This window comes from Eublepharis macularius, chromosome 9 (genome assembly GCF_028583425.1).
Source record: "Eublepharis macularius isolate TG4126 chromosome 9, MPM_Emac_v1.0, whole genome shotgun sequence".
NCBI classification, from domain to species: Eukaryota; Metazoa; Chordata; class Lepidosauria; order Squamata; family Eublepharidae; genus Eublepharis; species Eublepharis macularius.
This window is the reverse complement of record NC_072798.1, coordinates 47,106,340-47,120,854: the sequence shown is the minus strand read 5'-3', so window position 1 is coordinate 47,120,854 and position 14,515 is coordinate 47,106,340. Positions and strand designations below refer to the sequence as shown.

At 50.5% G+C, this 14,515-nt stretch overlaps 1 protein-coding gene across 1 annotated transcript in view; it reads left to right on the top strand.

Annotated features, from left to right (window-relative positions):
• CFAP54 (cilia and flagella associated protein 54) overlaps positions 1-14,515 on the top strand; it is a 311,880-nt gene that overhangs the window by 243,399 nt on the left and 53,966 nt on the right. The window contains 2 exon segments of the mRNA XM_054987752.1: positions 1,282-1,434; positions 1,561-1,669. Coding sequence (XP_054843727.1) covers positions 1,282-1,434; positions 1,561-1,669 — 262 coding nt within the window.

Below are 14,515 nucleotides of genomic sequence, written 5' to 3'. Positions count from 1 at the left end.
CCCTATTCCCAGCTCCACCTGTCAGTCACGCCCCTCTCTGCACTCTAGCCACAGTCCCCGATGTCTTAGGCAGCCACACCTGGGTTTTCTCTGCTGGCTGCCCTGATCAGCCACAGCTGTGCTTTCCTGGCTGGCTGCCAAGCTTTCCCTGCTGAGTGCTTCAGGTCACCACACCTGGGATGGCTTTACTGGAGGCTGGGGCATGGTCTTTGCTGCTGATTTTCCTCCCCTGCCGGTAAGGTTGCTGGCTGGCTGTCCCTGCTCCCTGTCCCTTCTCCCTCAGGTCTATTTCCCTCCTGACGGTCCTCCTCACTCTCCCTGCCCAGCCTCCCGGTCTCTCAGCAGAGGATGGAGCTAGCTGGCTTCCACCTGTCCTACCTGATCCTTTGGGGCTTGGGAGCTGCTCCGCCCTCCTGTGGCTGGGGTGCCTCTTTCCCCCCTTCTATTGCTGGTCCATGCTGGCCCTGGGTGTCCATTGGGGTGACTGGGTAGTTGCCCCCCAACTGTCTCCCACCCCCTCTTCCAGGTAAGTCCGGGGGCTGAGCCTCAGACTCCGGACAGTTGTATCTGCCACCCACTGACAGTTTTTGAAAGGCAGAACTTAAAATGTAAGTGACTCTAGGGAAGCATGCTATATCAGAGGTGGATTGAACTACCCATGTTTCTTTTTTTACCATGTATTTTTCTGCATAGTGACCATAAGGTCCCCTTAGTAATGCACTTCCACTTTCCTCTATTACTCCTTTGAGCTGTAAACAGATATTGGAGGAATAAGGATAAAGGAGGAAGTAGAGGAATAAGGGAAGCATGCAGCATGAGGAGATTGCATGACTTAAGGATTGCTTCAATGCAGCATCCAGCAGCCATAGGAGAGCATCTCACAAAAGCATCAGTCCCAGTCATGACATTTCAGCATCACTGAGAATGCTAGATTGAGAAGACAGTGACACTGTCAGGCAATTTTCAGTGCACACACAAATACGTCTTTTTGTATGAATGTTAGTATTAGAGAGTCATGTGACTCTCTAGTGTTTGGTGTGGTTTGGCCAGACTTCCACTTAATTAGAACTTACAACAGATCTCCTGAATGTCTTCTTGGACTGAATTTATTTGTGTCTAAATTCCATTTGGATTTTTTGTCACCAAGAAAGATGGACTATAAATAACATAAACATACTACAGCAGTTTTAGGGTAAGGAAACCATTGTATTTTTGTAGTATGCTTTTTGTTTTACATTTTGAAATAACTCCTGAAAGATTTTCTCACAAATTGATTTCTAGGACATACACTAGCTCTAGAATTATCTTGCTCATCTAAAATAAATAAGTCACAGTGGCAACAAGCCCTCAAGCATACAGAAACAGCATTGGAACTTTGTAGAGCATCACTACAATGTGAATTAGACCTGGAAGTAGAGATTCTTTTTTGGAAAGGTAATATACATCTAATTTCCCATGCTATTCCTGAATCTAATTTTTGAATCTATAATAGATTGTTTCATTCATTAGTTCTGATGGAGAAAAAATCTTGTCACTTTAATTCACGTCTTTCTTTTTTAGGGAAGATAGAGCAACAGATCACTGTAATTGCTAACAATAAATCAACATCAGCTGTCGAGACTTTGCTGGAAGCTATCCAGTTAAGTCTGCAGAATTACCAAAATTATGGGTGAGCAACAATTCTTTTGTTTCTGTTTCTTGACAGTGTTATGTATTTATTTTCTTATAAAGTACAGGCAGTATTGCAGCTCAATCTTACTCATGGTTATTCAGGAATAATTACTACAGATTTCAGTGGAACATGCTTCAAAGTAAGCATAGCTTGGAGGGCAGCTCTAGTTTCTTTCATATGAAAGATTTGCCTACATTCATTTTAAAGCCAACCAAACTAGTGGACATCCCTATTGAACACCACAAGTTAATGACCTATTGAGTAAAGAACTACTCTTTGCACATTGACTTTATTGGGTACTCAAGAGTTCCAACATTATGGGGGAGGAAGATGAAGTTCTCTTCATGCACTTTTTCCACCTAGCATAATTTTGGAAACCGTTATCAAGTTTCCCTTTTCATCATCTTTTCTCTAAATGCAAAAAAAAAATTAAGTTCTGCCTTTCCTCACAGAGAATGAGCTTGATCATTTAGTTGCCCCTTTCTCCATCTTTTCTGGTTCTAAAATATCCTTTCTGAGGTAGAGTGACCAGAATTGTTCATGGACTTTGCTGGCCTTTATCTTTCCAGTGAGATGACCCTCTGTTGTTTGGTTCTTCTCAGGATGTAATGTAACACCCCCAGGAATTCAAAGCAAACAAGCTAGCACAGCATCTATACCAAATGATGGCATGACCAGATCTTGAGTACAGAACCAGAAAAAATCTACATGTTTCCTCCCCTCAGGCTTTAAAATTTTGATTTTATTCATCTGACCCGATAAAGGGTTCTGGTGAGCTCAAAAGCTTGCACAATGTTTTGCCTCATTTGGTTGGCCCTAATTAAAAAGTATTACGTGGATTTTGTTTTGAATCTTGGGTGGACCAATACAGTTGGTCAAAACGTTTATCATAGTATTCCAAATGCTCTTTTGACCCTTTAGGAAGATGGGTTCTGGGTGTCTCCCACCTTCCACGCATACAGCCTTCCCTTGATCCCCCCCTTGGGGAGATGGAGTTTGATTGGGGAAGGCCTCCCTGGCAGCCACTCCGTTGGTGAGGTGGTTTAGGGTTGATGGGAGGTGGGGAACTACCAGTAAGGCCAATTTAAGTTGATGCATCCCAACAGCGGGAAATGGTTGTCGGTAGCCAGGAAGGATCCGACTCCACCCCAGTCTCAGCACCAGTGCCAGACTCAGACAACAAGTGTCTAGGAGGTCCAGCCTGTGTCCCATCACCTGTTTACTGATGCACAATCCTCCCCCCCCCGGGGAACTTACAACGGTCTTGGGGAAGGCCTCCCTCCAGGCTTCCCCCTCAGTGAGGTGGATTATGCTGTTAGCCGCCACTCTTCCCTAGAGGGGAAGGTCTTCACTTTCTGTCTTCGCTCCATTCCCATCGGTTGGAGAGGCGCACCTCTCCGCAAGGGAACTTCTAACCGCCTTCCAGTTGGTCAGTGAAGTGGGTTCTGCTGGTGGACATTGCACTTGTGACAGGGGTGCACCCTTTCTTTTGCATCCCTTTCATCCACATGCCCTTCCCTGTTGGAGAGATGGCCCCCTGCAAGGGGACTTAGAATCACCTTCCCCAAAGGTAGGGAAGGCATCCATGCCCTTATATTCCGTTGCAGGCACCCTGTTGGTGAGATGGTTTTTGGTAGTCAAAGACTTCCTAGCAATGCAAATGCACCCATTCTAAGGGAAATTTCATTCTGCTTCCCAAGGGGTGGGGAAGGATCCCCTTGTGGCCACAGGCTGCCGGCAGTTGACATTCTTATCTTGACAGAAGGTGCTTTCCCATTTGTGCCTTTCCACCTCCTCTTCCAGCAGAAGGACTTGATCATCCTGAGCCAGGTGCCGTCCCTTCCCCTTTCGCTGTGTGAACGCGTACACAAGGGGTGTGTATGAATCTGCTTCACCAGGGGTGAGGAAGGCTTCCCTTGCAGCCACCTTGTCAGTGAGGTGGGTTTTGGCTGACAGGAGGCTGGGGAACACCCATAAGGCTAACTGAAATCTCCTTTCCCCATGGTCTACCAATGACAGCTGTTCCCAGCTGCATCCCAATTATGGGAGTTGGTTTTCCAGAGCTGGGCTCCGACTCCTCCCCAGTCTCTGTGCCAGTGCCTGATTCAGAGAACTGGTGTCTTGGCAGTCTGAGCAGGGGCTGCCGACAGTTTTCTTAGGAGTGAAACCCCACCCCCAAGGGGAATTTAAGTCTGCTGTCACTTCTGCACCATGGGGTGGGGAAGACCTCCCGCACAGCCACCTGGTCGGTGAGGTGGGTTTGGGTGGTTGTCGATTTCCTTGCTGTTGGAAGGCTCCCCACATGGATTGTCCCATTGTCCTGTTGGCTCCCCACATGGATTACCATTGTCTCACTGGGTGCGCACTCAGAGACCGTTGGGGAAATATAGGTGTGGAAGGCATCCATTCCATTCTGTTCTGTCACAAGCAGCCCCATCGGTGACCTGGGTCTTGCTGGTGTACATCTCTTCTCAATAGGTGGAGCGTCCTTCCGTCTCCATCATGTTTCATGGGTGGGAATCAGCCCCACCTCTAGGGGACTTAGAATCACCTTTCCTGATGATGGGGAAGGCATCCATTCCTTTCTGTTCCATCGCAGCCACCCCATCAGAGAGGTGAGTTCTGCTGATGGCCACCTCTTCTCAATAGGGGAGGCATCCTTACATTTCCATCTTTCCCTTCAGGTCGCCTTAGAATGGCCTTCCCTGAAGGTGAGGAAGGCATCCATCCGTTCCCTTTCTATCACAGGCACCATGTCGGTGAAGTGGGTTTTGGTGGTTGCCAGCCTACTTGCCAGTGGAAGTTGACCCTCGCGGCCAGTGGCAGACATGCTAGTCTTGGCCCTTGGAGTTTGGTCTGCTACAGAGACCACTGGGGACAGACATAGGTGAGGAAGGCATCCATCCATTTCCTTCTGTCAACGATGAGGTGGATTTTGCCCATGGGCATTTTTTCGTCCCTGTCACATTCCCAAGGGGAGAGGCAGCCCTCCCATAGGGAACTTCAAATAGCCTTTCTCGTTGTTGCAGAAGGCATCCTTTCTGTTTTGTTGCAAGCACCCCATCGGTGAGGTGAGTTTGGACAGTGGCACCGCTCCTCAATATGGGAGACAGCCACTTATCGATGTCATGTTCCCTGTTGGGGGAAGGTGGCCCCCCCTCAGAAGGACGATGTGACATCCTCCCGTCCCATGGGCCAACAGTGTCTGCGGCCCCCTGGCTGCATCCTTGCGGAGGAACTTGGTCGTCCGTGGCCAGGAGGATCTGTGTTCCGATGCAAACTCACACTGGCAGCAGGCAAGGGAAAACTCCCAAGTTGTCCGAGCAGGGCAGCACCCAGTTCCAAGGTTCAGGCACCAATTGGGCACACTCACGGCTTCAAGTCCAAAGGGGGCTTCCAGAAACACATCCACAGGAACAGGCCAAGGTCAGGGACAAGAGAATCAGTTCAAACCACAGCAGCAAGGTCAGTAGTAAGCGGACTCGTTGCTTCCACGCAGCCACTCCCTCTTTGGCTGCTTTTAACCCTCACAGTGCTTAGCTGCCTGTGCTACAGCAAGCACCTGCCGGCTGTCTCAGTCCTGCTCCTGCGAGCACTCATCATCACTAATGATGCTGGGCTGGTGCTGTGCTGCTAGCCTGGCACTGCGCCTTCTGGCTTGGAGGGCTCTTCTAGCCCTCCTCTGGCAGCGCTCCCAAGGCTCTGGTGAGGAAGGGGGAGAGCTGGCCTGCACCTGGCTTTCTGTTGCCAGCCCAGGGCTGGGAAGCTGAGGAACCGATGTGCTGGGACCTGGCTGTGGATCAGTATCTGAGCCTTCAGGGCCTGCCTCCTCCTGCAGTGCCTCTGCCACTGGCTGTGGATCTGGGTCAGGTTCACCAGCTGCCTCTTCCTCAGAAGAGTCCTCTGAGTCTCTCTGCTCCGCTGGGCCAGGTTGGTCCATGACAATCTGATTCTGAACTCCCTCTTCAGGAAGTTGTTGCCACTAGACCATCCAGGGCCTCGACATCCCAACTGCTTGATGATTCATCCTTCCACATCACCCACCACACCTCATCCCGTTTGATCCTCTCCTCATGACTCCGCTTGAGAATAGCCCACCCTGTTGCAGGAAGGCACCTGTTCTGTTCTTTTGCTGGCAACCTGTTGGTGAGGTGGGTTTCATCGGTCTCAGACTTCCTCACATGATGAAAAAGCAACCCCCACAAGGGAAAATTCATTCTGCTTCCCCAGGGGTGTGGAAGGCTACCCTTGCAGCCACCCCGTTTGGGGAAGTATATTCTGGCTGCTGTATAAAATCATTGCCAGGTGCAAATGCCCCCCCCCCAGGGAATTTCAAACATATTCCCCATGATTCAGCTGGAGGAAGGCATCCCTCATGTCCACCCCTCTGGTGAGATGGTTTCTTCTGTGTGTTGTAGCAGCTTCTACCCAGGGATTGTTCCGACATCAGTTGGCTTCTCCTTTCAGGCTTCCATGCTCCCCGTCCCTCTTGCGCCATGTTTTGAAGATGGTTTCTGGTTGTGGCTATCTGCTCCCAGCTTCCAAGCCATTCTGCACATCCAGCCCTCCCCGGCGCCCAGTTGGGGAGATGGAGTTCAGTGAGGGAAGGCCTCCCTGCCAGCCACCTTGTCAGCGAGGTGGGTTCTGACTGTTGGCAGTTGCTATTACCTAGAGGGGATGTGCTTTCCCATTTGTGCCTTTCTGCCTCCTCCAGTTGAGGGACTTCATCCTTAGCCAGGCGCCATACAATCCCTAGTCTCAGTGCCGGAATCAGAGGACCAGTGTCTAGGAGGGTCTGGGCTGTGTCTCACTTCCCATTTACTCAGGTGCAAAACACCCCCCCCCCCAAGGAGAATTATACCTGCATTGAGGAAGGCTTCTTTTACACACACCCCTTCGGTGAGATAGATACTGTGGCTACTCAAGGGGAGGACAGTCTTTCTTCGATGTCGCATTCCCCAGGAGTGGAGGCCCCCCCCTGAACGGGGACTTAAGAGTCACCTTCCCCGAAGGTGTGGAAAGCATCCATTCCCTTTCTTCCATCGTAGGCACCCCATCAGTGAGGTGGGTTTTGCTAGTGGACACTGCACTTACGAGGGGGGGGGCTCCTGTCATCCATGTCCATGTCCCATTCTGGGGGGAGGCAGCCCCTCCCTCCAGGGACTTAAACTCACCTTCCTCCAACAGTAGAGAAAGCATCCTTCTGTTCCCTTCTGCTCTGTCTCAGCCACCCCGTCAGAGAGGTGGGATTCCTGATTACTGTGGCAACTCCACCCAGATTTTGTTTCCACATCAAAAGGCCTTTCCATGCAAAACTGGCATTTAATCAGGAAAGGCCTTCCTGGCAGCCACCATGTCAGTGAGGTGGCTTTTGCTGGTGGACACTGTTTATTCATGTCCATCACATTCCTGGGGGAGAATGGCCCCTCTCCAAGGGACATAGAATTGCCTTCCTCAAAGGTGGGGAAGGCATCAATCCATTCCTTTCTGTCCCTGGGTGCTCAGTTCCCCCCATCCAGGGGACTTAGAATTGCCTTCCTCCAACAGTGGGGAAGGTATCCACTGTTCCTTTCCGATCCTGGGGTGGGGTTCACTGCCACCCATCCAAGGGAACTTAGAATCCCTTCCCTTCTGTCATTGGCAAGGTGATTTTTGCCTTAGGCCGTCTTTTAGTCCCTGTCACATTCCCTAGGGGGAGGCGCCCCCAGGAGACTGAATAGCCTTTCCTGATGGTGGGGAGGGCAGCCATCTGTTCCTTTCTGTTCCCAGGTAGAAACTGCCCCCATCCAGGGGACTTAGAATCTCCTTCCCTGATGGTGGGGAGGGCATCTATGACCGTACGTTCCGTCATGGGAACCCGTCGGATAGGTGGTATTTGGCAGTCGAAGATTTCCTCACACGATGCAAACACACCCATTATACGGGAAATTTCATTCTGCTTCCCCAGAGTTGAGGAAAGATCTTCTTGCAACTACCACGTTGGTGTGGTGGGTTAAGGCTGCTGGCATTCGCTGTTTTTTCCTTGAGGGCTGGTGTGTTCCCGTTTGTGCCTTTCCACCTCCTCCTCCAGCAGTGGGACTTTGTCGTCCTGAGCCAGACGACATTCCCTCCCCATTCTCTGTGAGAACGCACACTCAAGGGAGGGTAAGTCTTCTTCCTCAAGGGTGGGGAAGGCCTCCCTCACGGCCACCCATTTGGTGAGCTGGGTTTGGGCAGTTGCCAAATTCCTTGCTGTTGGAAGGCTCCCCTAATGGATACAGGGATACCCCTTGGCAATGTCCCATTGGGCACGCAGTGCCTCAGAGACCATTGGGAGAATTTGGTGTGGAAGGCATCTGTTCTGTTATGGACACCCCATCGGTGAGGTGGGTCTTGCTGGTGTACATATCTTCTCAATAGGTGGGGCGTCTGTCAGTCCCATCACATTCCTGGGGGTGAGGCACCCCACCAAAGGGGAATTCTAACAGCTGTTCCTGATTGTGAGCTCCTGGGCTGTGTAACAATCCAGGCCACTGTGCAGCCACACCGTTGGTGAGGTGGGTTCCTGTTGCAGAACATGAATCGTCTGTAGAATGATGGCCTACCCCTTTAATAGGCTGTCCTTGCTCTTGCTTAGATGGAGAAACTCTGCCTAGGATTTCTCTGGTGTTGTGACTGCTACGCTTCTACATTTTATCTTCACAACAACCCTTCAAAGCAGGTTACTCGGGGAGGGTTTCCTTCCTTTCCCTTCTGCTCCATCGCAGCCACCCTGTTGGAGAGGTGGGTTCTGCAGATGGCCTCCTTTTCTCAATAGGGGGAGCCTCATTATGTTTCCATCGTGTGTTAGGGGAGGTAATAGGACCCCCCTGGAAGCAGAATTAAAATCGCCTTCCCCAAAAGTGGGGAAGGCAGCCATCTGTTCCCTTTCCATCGCGGGCACCACCATGTCGGTGAGGTGTCTTTTGCCTGCAGAAACAAATCAACGATGGGTGCGAACGCACCTCCATGCAAGGGTGTGGGAAAGGTTCTTGTTTTGAGCACCTGTCCTGGCTGGATGGGGAAGGCATCCATTCATTCCGATGCGGGCACCCCATTGGAGAGGTAGATTTTGATGGTGGCAACACTCTTCAATGGGCAGAAGGCCATTCGTTGATTATGCATTCCCTATGGGTCCCCCCCCCGAAAGGAGACTTAGAATCTTCCCCAAAGGGGGGGGGGAGGCATCAATCTATTCCTTTCTATTCTGTCGCAGCAACCCCATTGGAGAGGTGGGTTTTGACAATGGCCACCTCTTCTCAACAGGGGAGGCGTCCTTCCTTCTCCATTTCTCCTACTGAGTTGATGTAGACTCGCCTGCCCTGAAGGTGGGGAAGGCATCCATTCTCTTCCCCGTTAGAGGTGGTTTTTGGTTTTCTCAGTCTTCCTCATGCGGTGCAAACACCGCCCCCCCTCAAGGGACATTTCATTCTGCTTCCCCAGGAGTGGGGAAGGATCCCCTCATGGCCACCACATTGGTGCAGTTGGTTCTGGCTGTCACTGGTTGACTGTGTCACACCTCCTATTTCCTCAGGCACTAAATACTCCCCCCTCAAGGGAAAATTTACATGCCTTGAGGAAAGGTTACCTTTGTGAAGAAAGAGTTCTGATTATTGTGGCAACTCATGGCGGGTACGAGCTTTTGTTAACTTCGCGTTACCCGGGGGGGGGCACCTCCGAAAGGGCACCAAGTCACCTTCCCCGAAGGTGGGGAAGGCATTCATTCCCTTCTGTTCCATTGCAGCCACCCCCTTGGTGAGGTGGGTTCTGTCTGCAAGCTGTTAACACTCTTACCTGGAAGGGAGGTGCTTTCCTGTTTCTGCCTTTCCGCCAACTCCTCCTGCACAGAGACCTAGTTGTGCAGAGCAGGGTGCTGTCCCCACCCAGTCTCAGTGTCAGAGCCATACTCTGAGAACCAGTATATAGGAGGGTCTGGGCTGTGGCCGCTGGCCCGTTTACTGAGAAGTGAAATCCCTCCCCCCACCAGGGGAATGTAAGTCAGCTGCCTCTTTTTCACCATAGGGAATGCTTTTCTCATGGCCACCATGTTGGTGAGGTAGGTTCTTTAGAACGTTGTGGCAATTCCAGATCCTTTCTCCCTGGGTCTTCCCATCCTCTGCTCCACAAATACCCATGCTCCACGCCTGCATTCTGCTGGCAGCCAAGTGGACAAGATGTGGAGATGTTCACTTGTACAGAAACTTGCTCGGACCCCTCCACAGTCTCTGTGGCAATTCAAGATTTTGGGGACAACTTTCTTAGTGGTTCGTGTGTGTTTTGGTGTTCCACCCTTCACCCACAGGATTCCTTTGCCTCTGGGGGAACAAATGAAGACAGACTGTTGACCATCTCCTGAGTGAGTGAGGCAAATAGATTCCCCTGGGGGAAGGCTTCTGTCGTGACCACCGGTTGATGGGGTAGGTTTTTGAAGTTGACATTCGAAAATCTGTTCTGTCACATCTGGTGGCCCTGGATTAGCTCCACAGGCTTACTAATAGCCCTCTCCCAAATGGTCCGTGTCCTGACGACTGAGAAAAGCTACTGAGACAAGGATATAATCAATTACATTGTCACACATTTAAAAATCAACATGGGGAGCTAGTTTCTCAAGACCATTTAAGATCAGCAAACCTAGATTCACTGCACAATTAACCAGTTTTTTCCCTGCAGTATTTACCTTATTATTTTTAGATCATCTTCTAAATAAATAAAGATAAGGTAACTCCTCCAGCATTTTCACTGACTCCATGGCTGAAAGAATACGGGCATTGAAATCACCTGCAAGCAATACTGAGACTCGAGGGTAATGTTCAGCCACCCACTCAAGAAGATTCTCCAGTTTTTTCCATGGCTGTATATACTCCCTCAGTATCATTTGTGGAGGGAAATAGATTGAAATAATAATAAAAGAAAAGGACATTGGAATAGCAGTGCAATAATATATAGATGTGCAACAATCCAAAAAACATTTACTAAAATTAGTGTTAAAGATATTAAACATGCTAAACCAGATTTTGGGCACCCTCTTTCTAAGCCTGGAGTAAACGAGGGAAGCATACGTAATATAACCAGGGAGGCTAACAGATTCTCTTGACCATTTTAATGCAGTAGAACAATATGGAAATTAAGTAGATAAGCCATATCTCTACGGTCCTTTAATCTACTATTCCAGCCCGAGATGTTCCAAGATACAATTCTAATATGCAGGGAGGAAGATAATCAATTTGATAGAACTGCAATTTTTGGTAATTTGAAGGGGAGGGCAGGTTGGAGTTTGCAGTCCCTCTATTTATTAGGACAGTAGGTTCTAAAGGGGAGGGGGGAATCTCTAGATTCAAAAATCTCCATAGATAAATTAACAAGAAGGGAGCTGCAATCTGCAGATGGTTTTTTTACAAGGAGCAGACTTAGATGGAGAGATCTGCCTAATTTCCCTCAAAGAAGTCATCAAAGCCTGTAGGCGATTTATCAGAGTATCGATGTATTGCCGAAGGCTTTCACGGCTGGAGAACGATGGTTGTTGTGGGTTTTCCGGGCTGTATTGCCGTGGTCTTGGCATTGTAGTTCCTGATGTTTCGCCAGCAGAAGATTAGCACATCAAGCACCAATCCATATGCAAAAGAACCTCCTCAGGATACAGTGAAGCCTTCCGCCATTAGCATTCCACAACCTGGGAAACTCTTACAGGATGACTCAGCTCAACCCCACCCCTCCTGAGCAGATATAAATGACCTGCCAACATCTTTTCCACACTGTGACACTGAGAGATCTCTGTCTTTTGGTGCTACACCTCTGAAGATGCCAGCCACAGCTGCTGGCGAAACGTCAGGAACTACAATGCCAAGACCACGGCAATACAGCCCGGAAAACCCACAACAACTATCAGAGTATCCTGTTCTACCAGCAGTAAAAGCACCAAAGGAGGAAAGGAGGCTCGTTTCAACCTCCTCCTCCGTCCCCACTAATCCTAACATAGGTTAGGACAAGAACATAACATAGGTTTAGGACAAGAAGAGTGTTGGTGTTCCATACTAACTATAAGCTTTGGGCCTATATTAGATAGCCGCACCCAAATGACCTCTGAATTTCTCAGACATCGGTTATGAGATTATCTAATCTTTTAGAAAGAGCTTACGTAAGATTCTTAAAATTGTATTTTATTTTTTAGATCTAAGACATGTAGGATAAGAGATTATGACATATATGCATATCTGTTTCTCATTTTTACATATGGAACTGTATTTTGTAGTTTTGTGATACCTGTATATTAGACTATTTGCAGCCTAATGCTGATGGCTTGGAGGAAGGCAGAGGCACGGCGACAAACTTAGACCACACATTTGGCTGGTGCGAAAAATGGCCACAACTTTATTGAGAACAGCAAGTAAGGAGCATTAGCAGTCATGTGGATTGGATCCCCAGCAGCATCGGCTGACCCACCTGCCAGCCGATGACCCCTCCCCCCTCAGACCACTGCTGAGGGGGGGAACCAAGGAGTGGCATTAAAGGGGAAGATCATATGGGTGTATACCCCTCCATGATTCCCCTGCCACCTGGGAGTGAGTACGCCCTGGCAGCCCCCGAGCTGGGCATGCACCTCCGTCCTCACTCCCAAGATTCCTTATGGGAATCCCCTTAACGGGAACCAGGGCGGAGGCCCTGATTCCCCCAAAAGAGATCCGATCCAATGACTCACCACCACCAGAGCCACGAAGAGGCTCCCGCCAATGCTCCTACAGCTGTAACCATTCCAGCAGCCCGTCCCTCAGGTTCTGCAGCCAAATGTCCTGACCCCAACTGGATAAGTGGACACCATCCGGGTGGAACAAAGTCTCCAGGTGAAATGAAATGTCCAAGTGCATGATAAGCAGGCTGCCAGCCACAGTGATGTAATGTCCCATGGCCCGGGCCAACATTTGCCAGATTCCGTTGACCTTGTCCGGGTGGCGAGCCAAATGCCAAATGCGCCTCTGAAGCAAGTCCGACCAAAGGAAAAAAGTCTGTGGAAACAAGCCCTGTAGGTAGTCCAGGTTGCCATACTTAGCCCACTTCAGCTCCAGACCTTCCTGTCTGCCCAGGTCGTTCTCTCCCAGCTGGATGACAAGTGTATCGGGCTGCCCCTGCCAATGAGCTTGGTGGACTAAGGTGGGAACCAATGCCTTCCATAGCATGCCATGGATGCCAAACCTGTGGATCTCGATGCAGTCGTCCAGCCCGAGGTGACCTCCCCATCCAGATGCCGCTCCATACTTCCCAGCCCAGTGCACAATGCTGTGGCTGCAAATCCACACAATCTTCCACTGACCTGAGAATGTGAAGGGACAGAACAAAATCAGCATGCGAGCACCTGGGCTGGGTGAATGTAGGAGAGGAAGGCCCTGGATCGGCACCGGCTGAGACGCTGGATGGTGGAAGAGGGAAGGCTGAGTTCTGCCACCACTGTGGCTGCATCGATGCAGAAGGAATGGGTGGCAAAATCCTTGGGGGGAAGCCAGCTGCCTGCAGGCCCGCCTGCAAGAGGGCCACGAACTGGTACCGTGTGAGAGGGGATCCGTCCTTGTGAACCAGGAAAGGGCCGGGTAGGTGAGGACGGACGGCTAAGTAGGACCAAACAGCCAAGACAGGGCAGATGGCTTGCTCTGGCGAAGACCTCAGGCAGACAGTGGTCCCCTGACCCTGTTGGTCCGTTTTGGGGCAATGTATGGTAATGGACACCTTGTGCCGAGGGGGGACCACATTGCTGCATTCTAAAGCCCTACCCGAAGGGTCCTGGTGAGACCCCGCCACCAGTTTGCTGACGCAGAAGGCCCCCGGAAAAGGCCAACGCAAAGGCCATGTGGAAAAGCTGCGTTTTGTAAGAGGACCAGCAGATGTCAGGGACCGCCTGAAAAATAGCCCGCAAGATGGGCAGGGTGATGGGCCTCTGCCGGTCAGGGATATGAGGGGAGAGCCGGCCCCAACCTTCTATAGCCCTGCAGGCCTCAAAACAGTTGCAAGGCTCAGGGAGCCTCTCACCTTGCTGAAGAAGGAAATGGCTGACAGATCTCTATGCATGGTTCTGAGTACAAGGCCCAATCCTCGCAGATGTGCCAGGTATTGCAGCACCATTGTCTGTGATGCTGGCCAAGGGTCCTGTTCTCCTGCCCTCATAGCAAAAGCCAGGAAGCGTGCAACAGCCTTGGAGTATGCTCGCAGGGTTGATGGGGCCACCGAGCCGAGGATTCCTTGCATCATGGTGTCTCGCCAATTTGCCACAGGCCTGAGGGGAATGGGTCGGGTGTGCGACAGGCCTCAGGAGCCAACGTGAAGAACCTCTCCATCTGAAAGCGAGATAGTGCGTCTGCAGTGCCATTATCCAAACCTGCTACATGACGGGCTGAGAAGGAGATGTTAGAAGCAAGGCAACATAAACAAAATGGTGAATGAGATGCATGACCTGCTCAGAGCTAGAGGACTGCTTGTTAATCACCCGCACAGACGCCTAGTTGTCACACCAGAAGAGGACCCGCTTATCCCTAAACTGCTCATGCCAGACCGTCACAGCTACCAGAATGGGGAAGAGTTCGACGAAGGTTAGGTCCCTGAGAATCAGAAGGTTCATTGGCCCATGAGGGGGGCCATCATTGGGTGCACCACCTCCCGTTGAAGTAAACCGCAAACCCGAGGCTGCCAGCTGCATCCGACTGGACTTGCAAGTCAGTGCCTGAGATGAGGGAACCCTGCCACAAGGACACCAAATTATATTTGGAAAGGAAGTCTAGTCAAACTCTTGATCCCTTTAGAAAGGAAGTCTAGCCAAACCCTTGATCCCTTTAGAGAGACTGA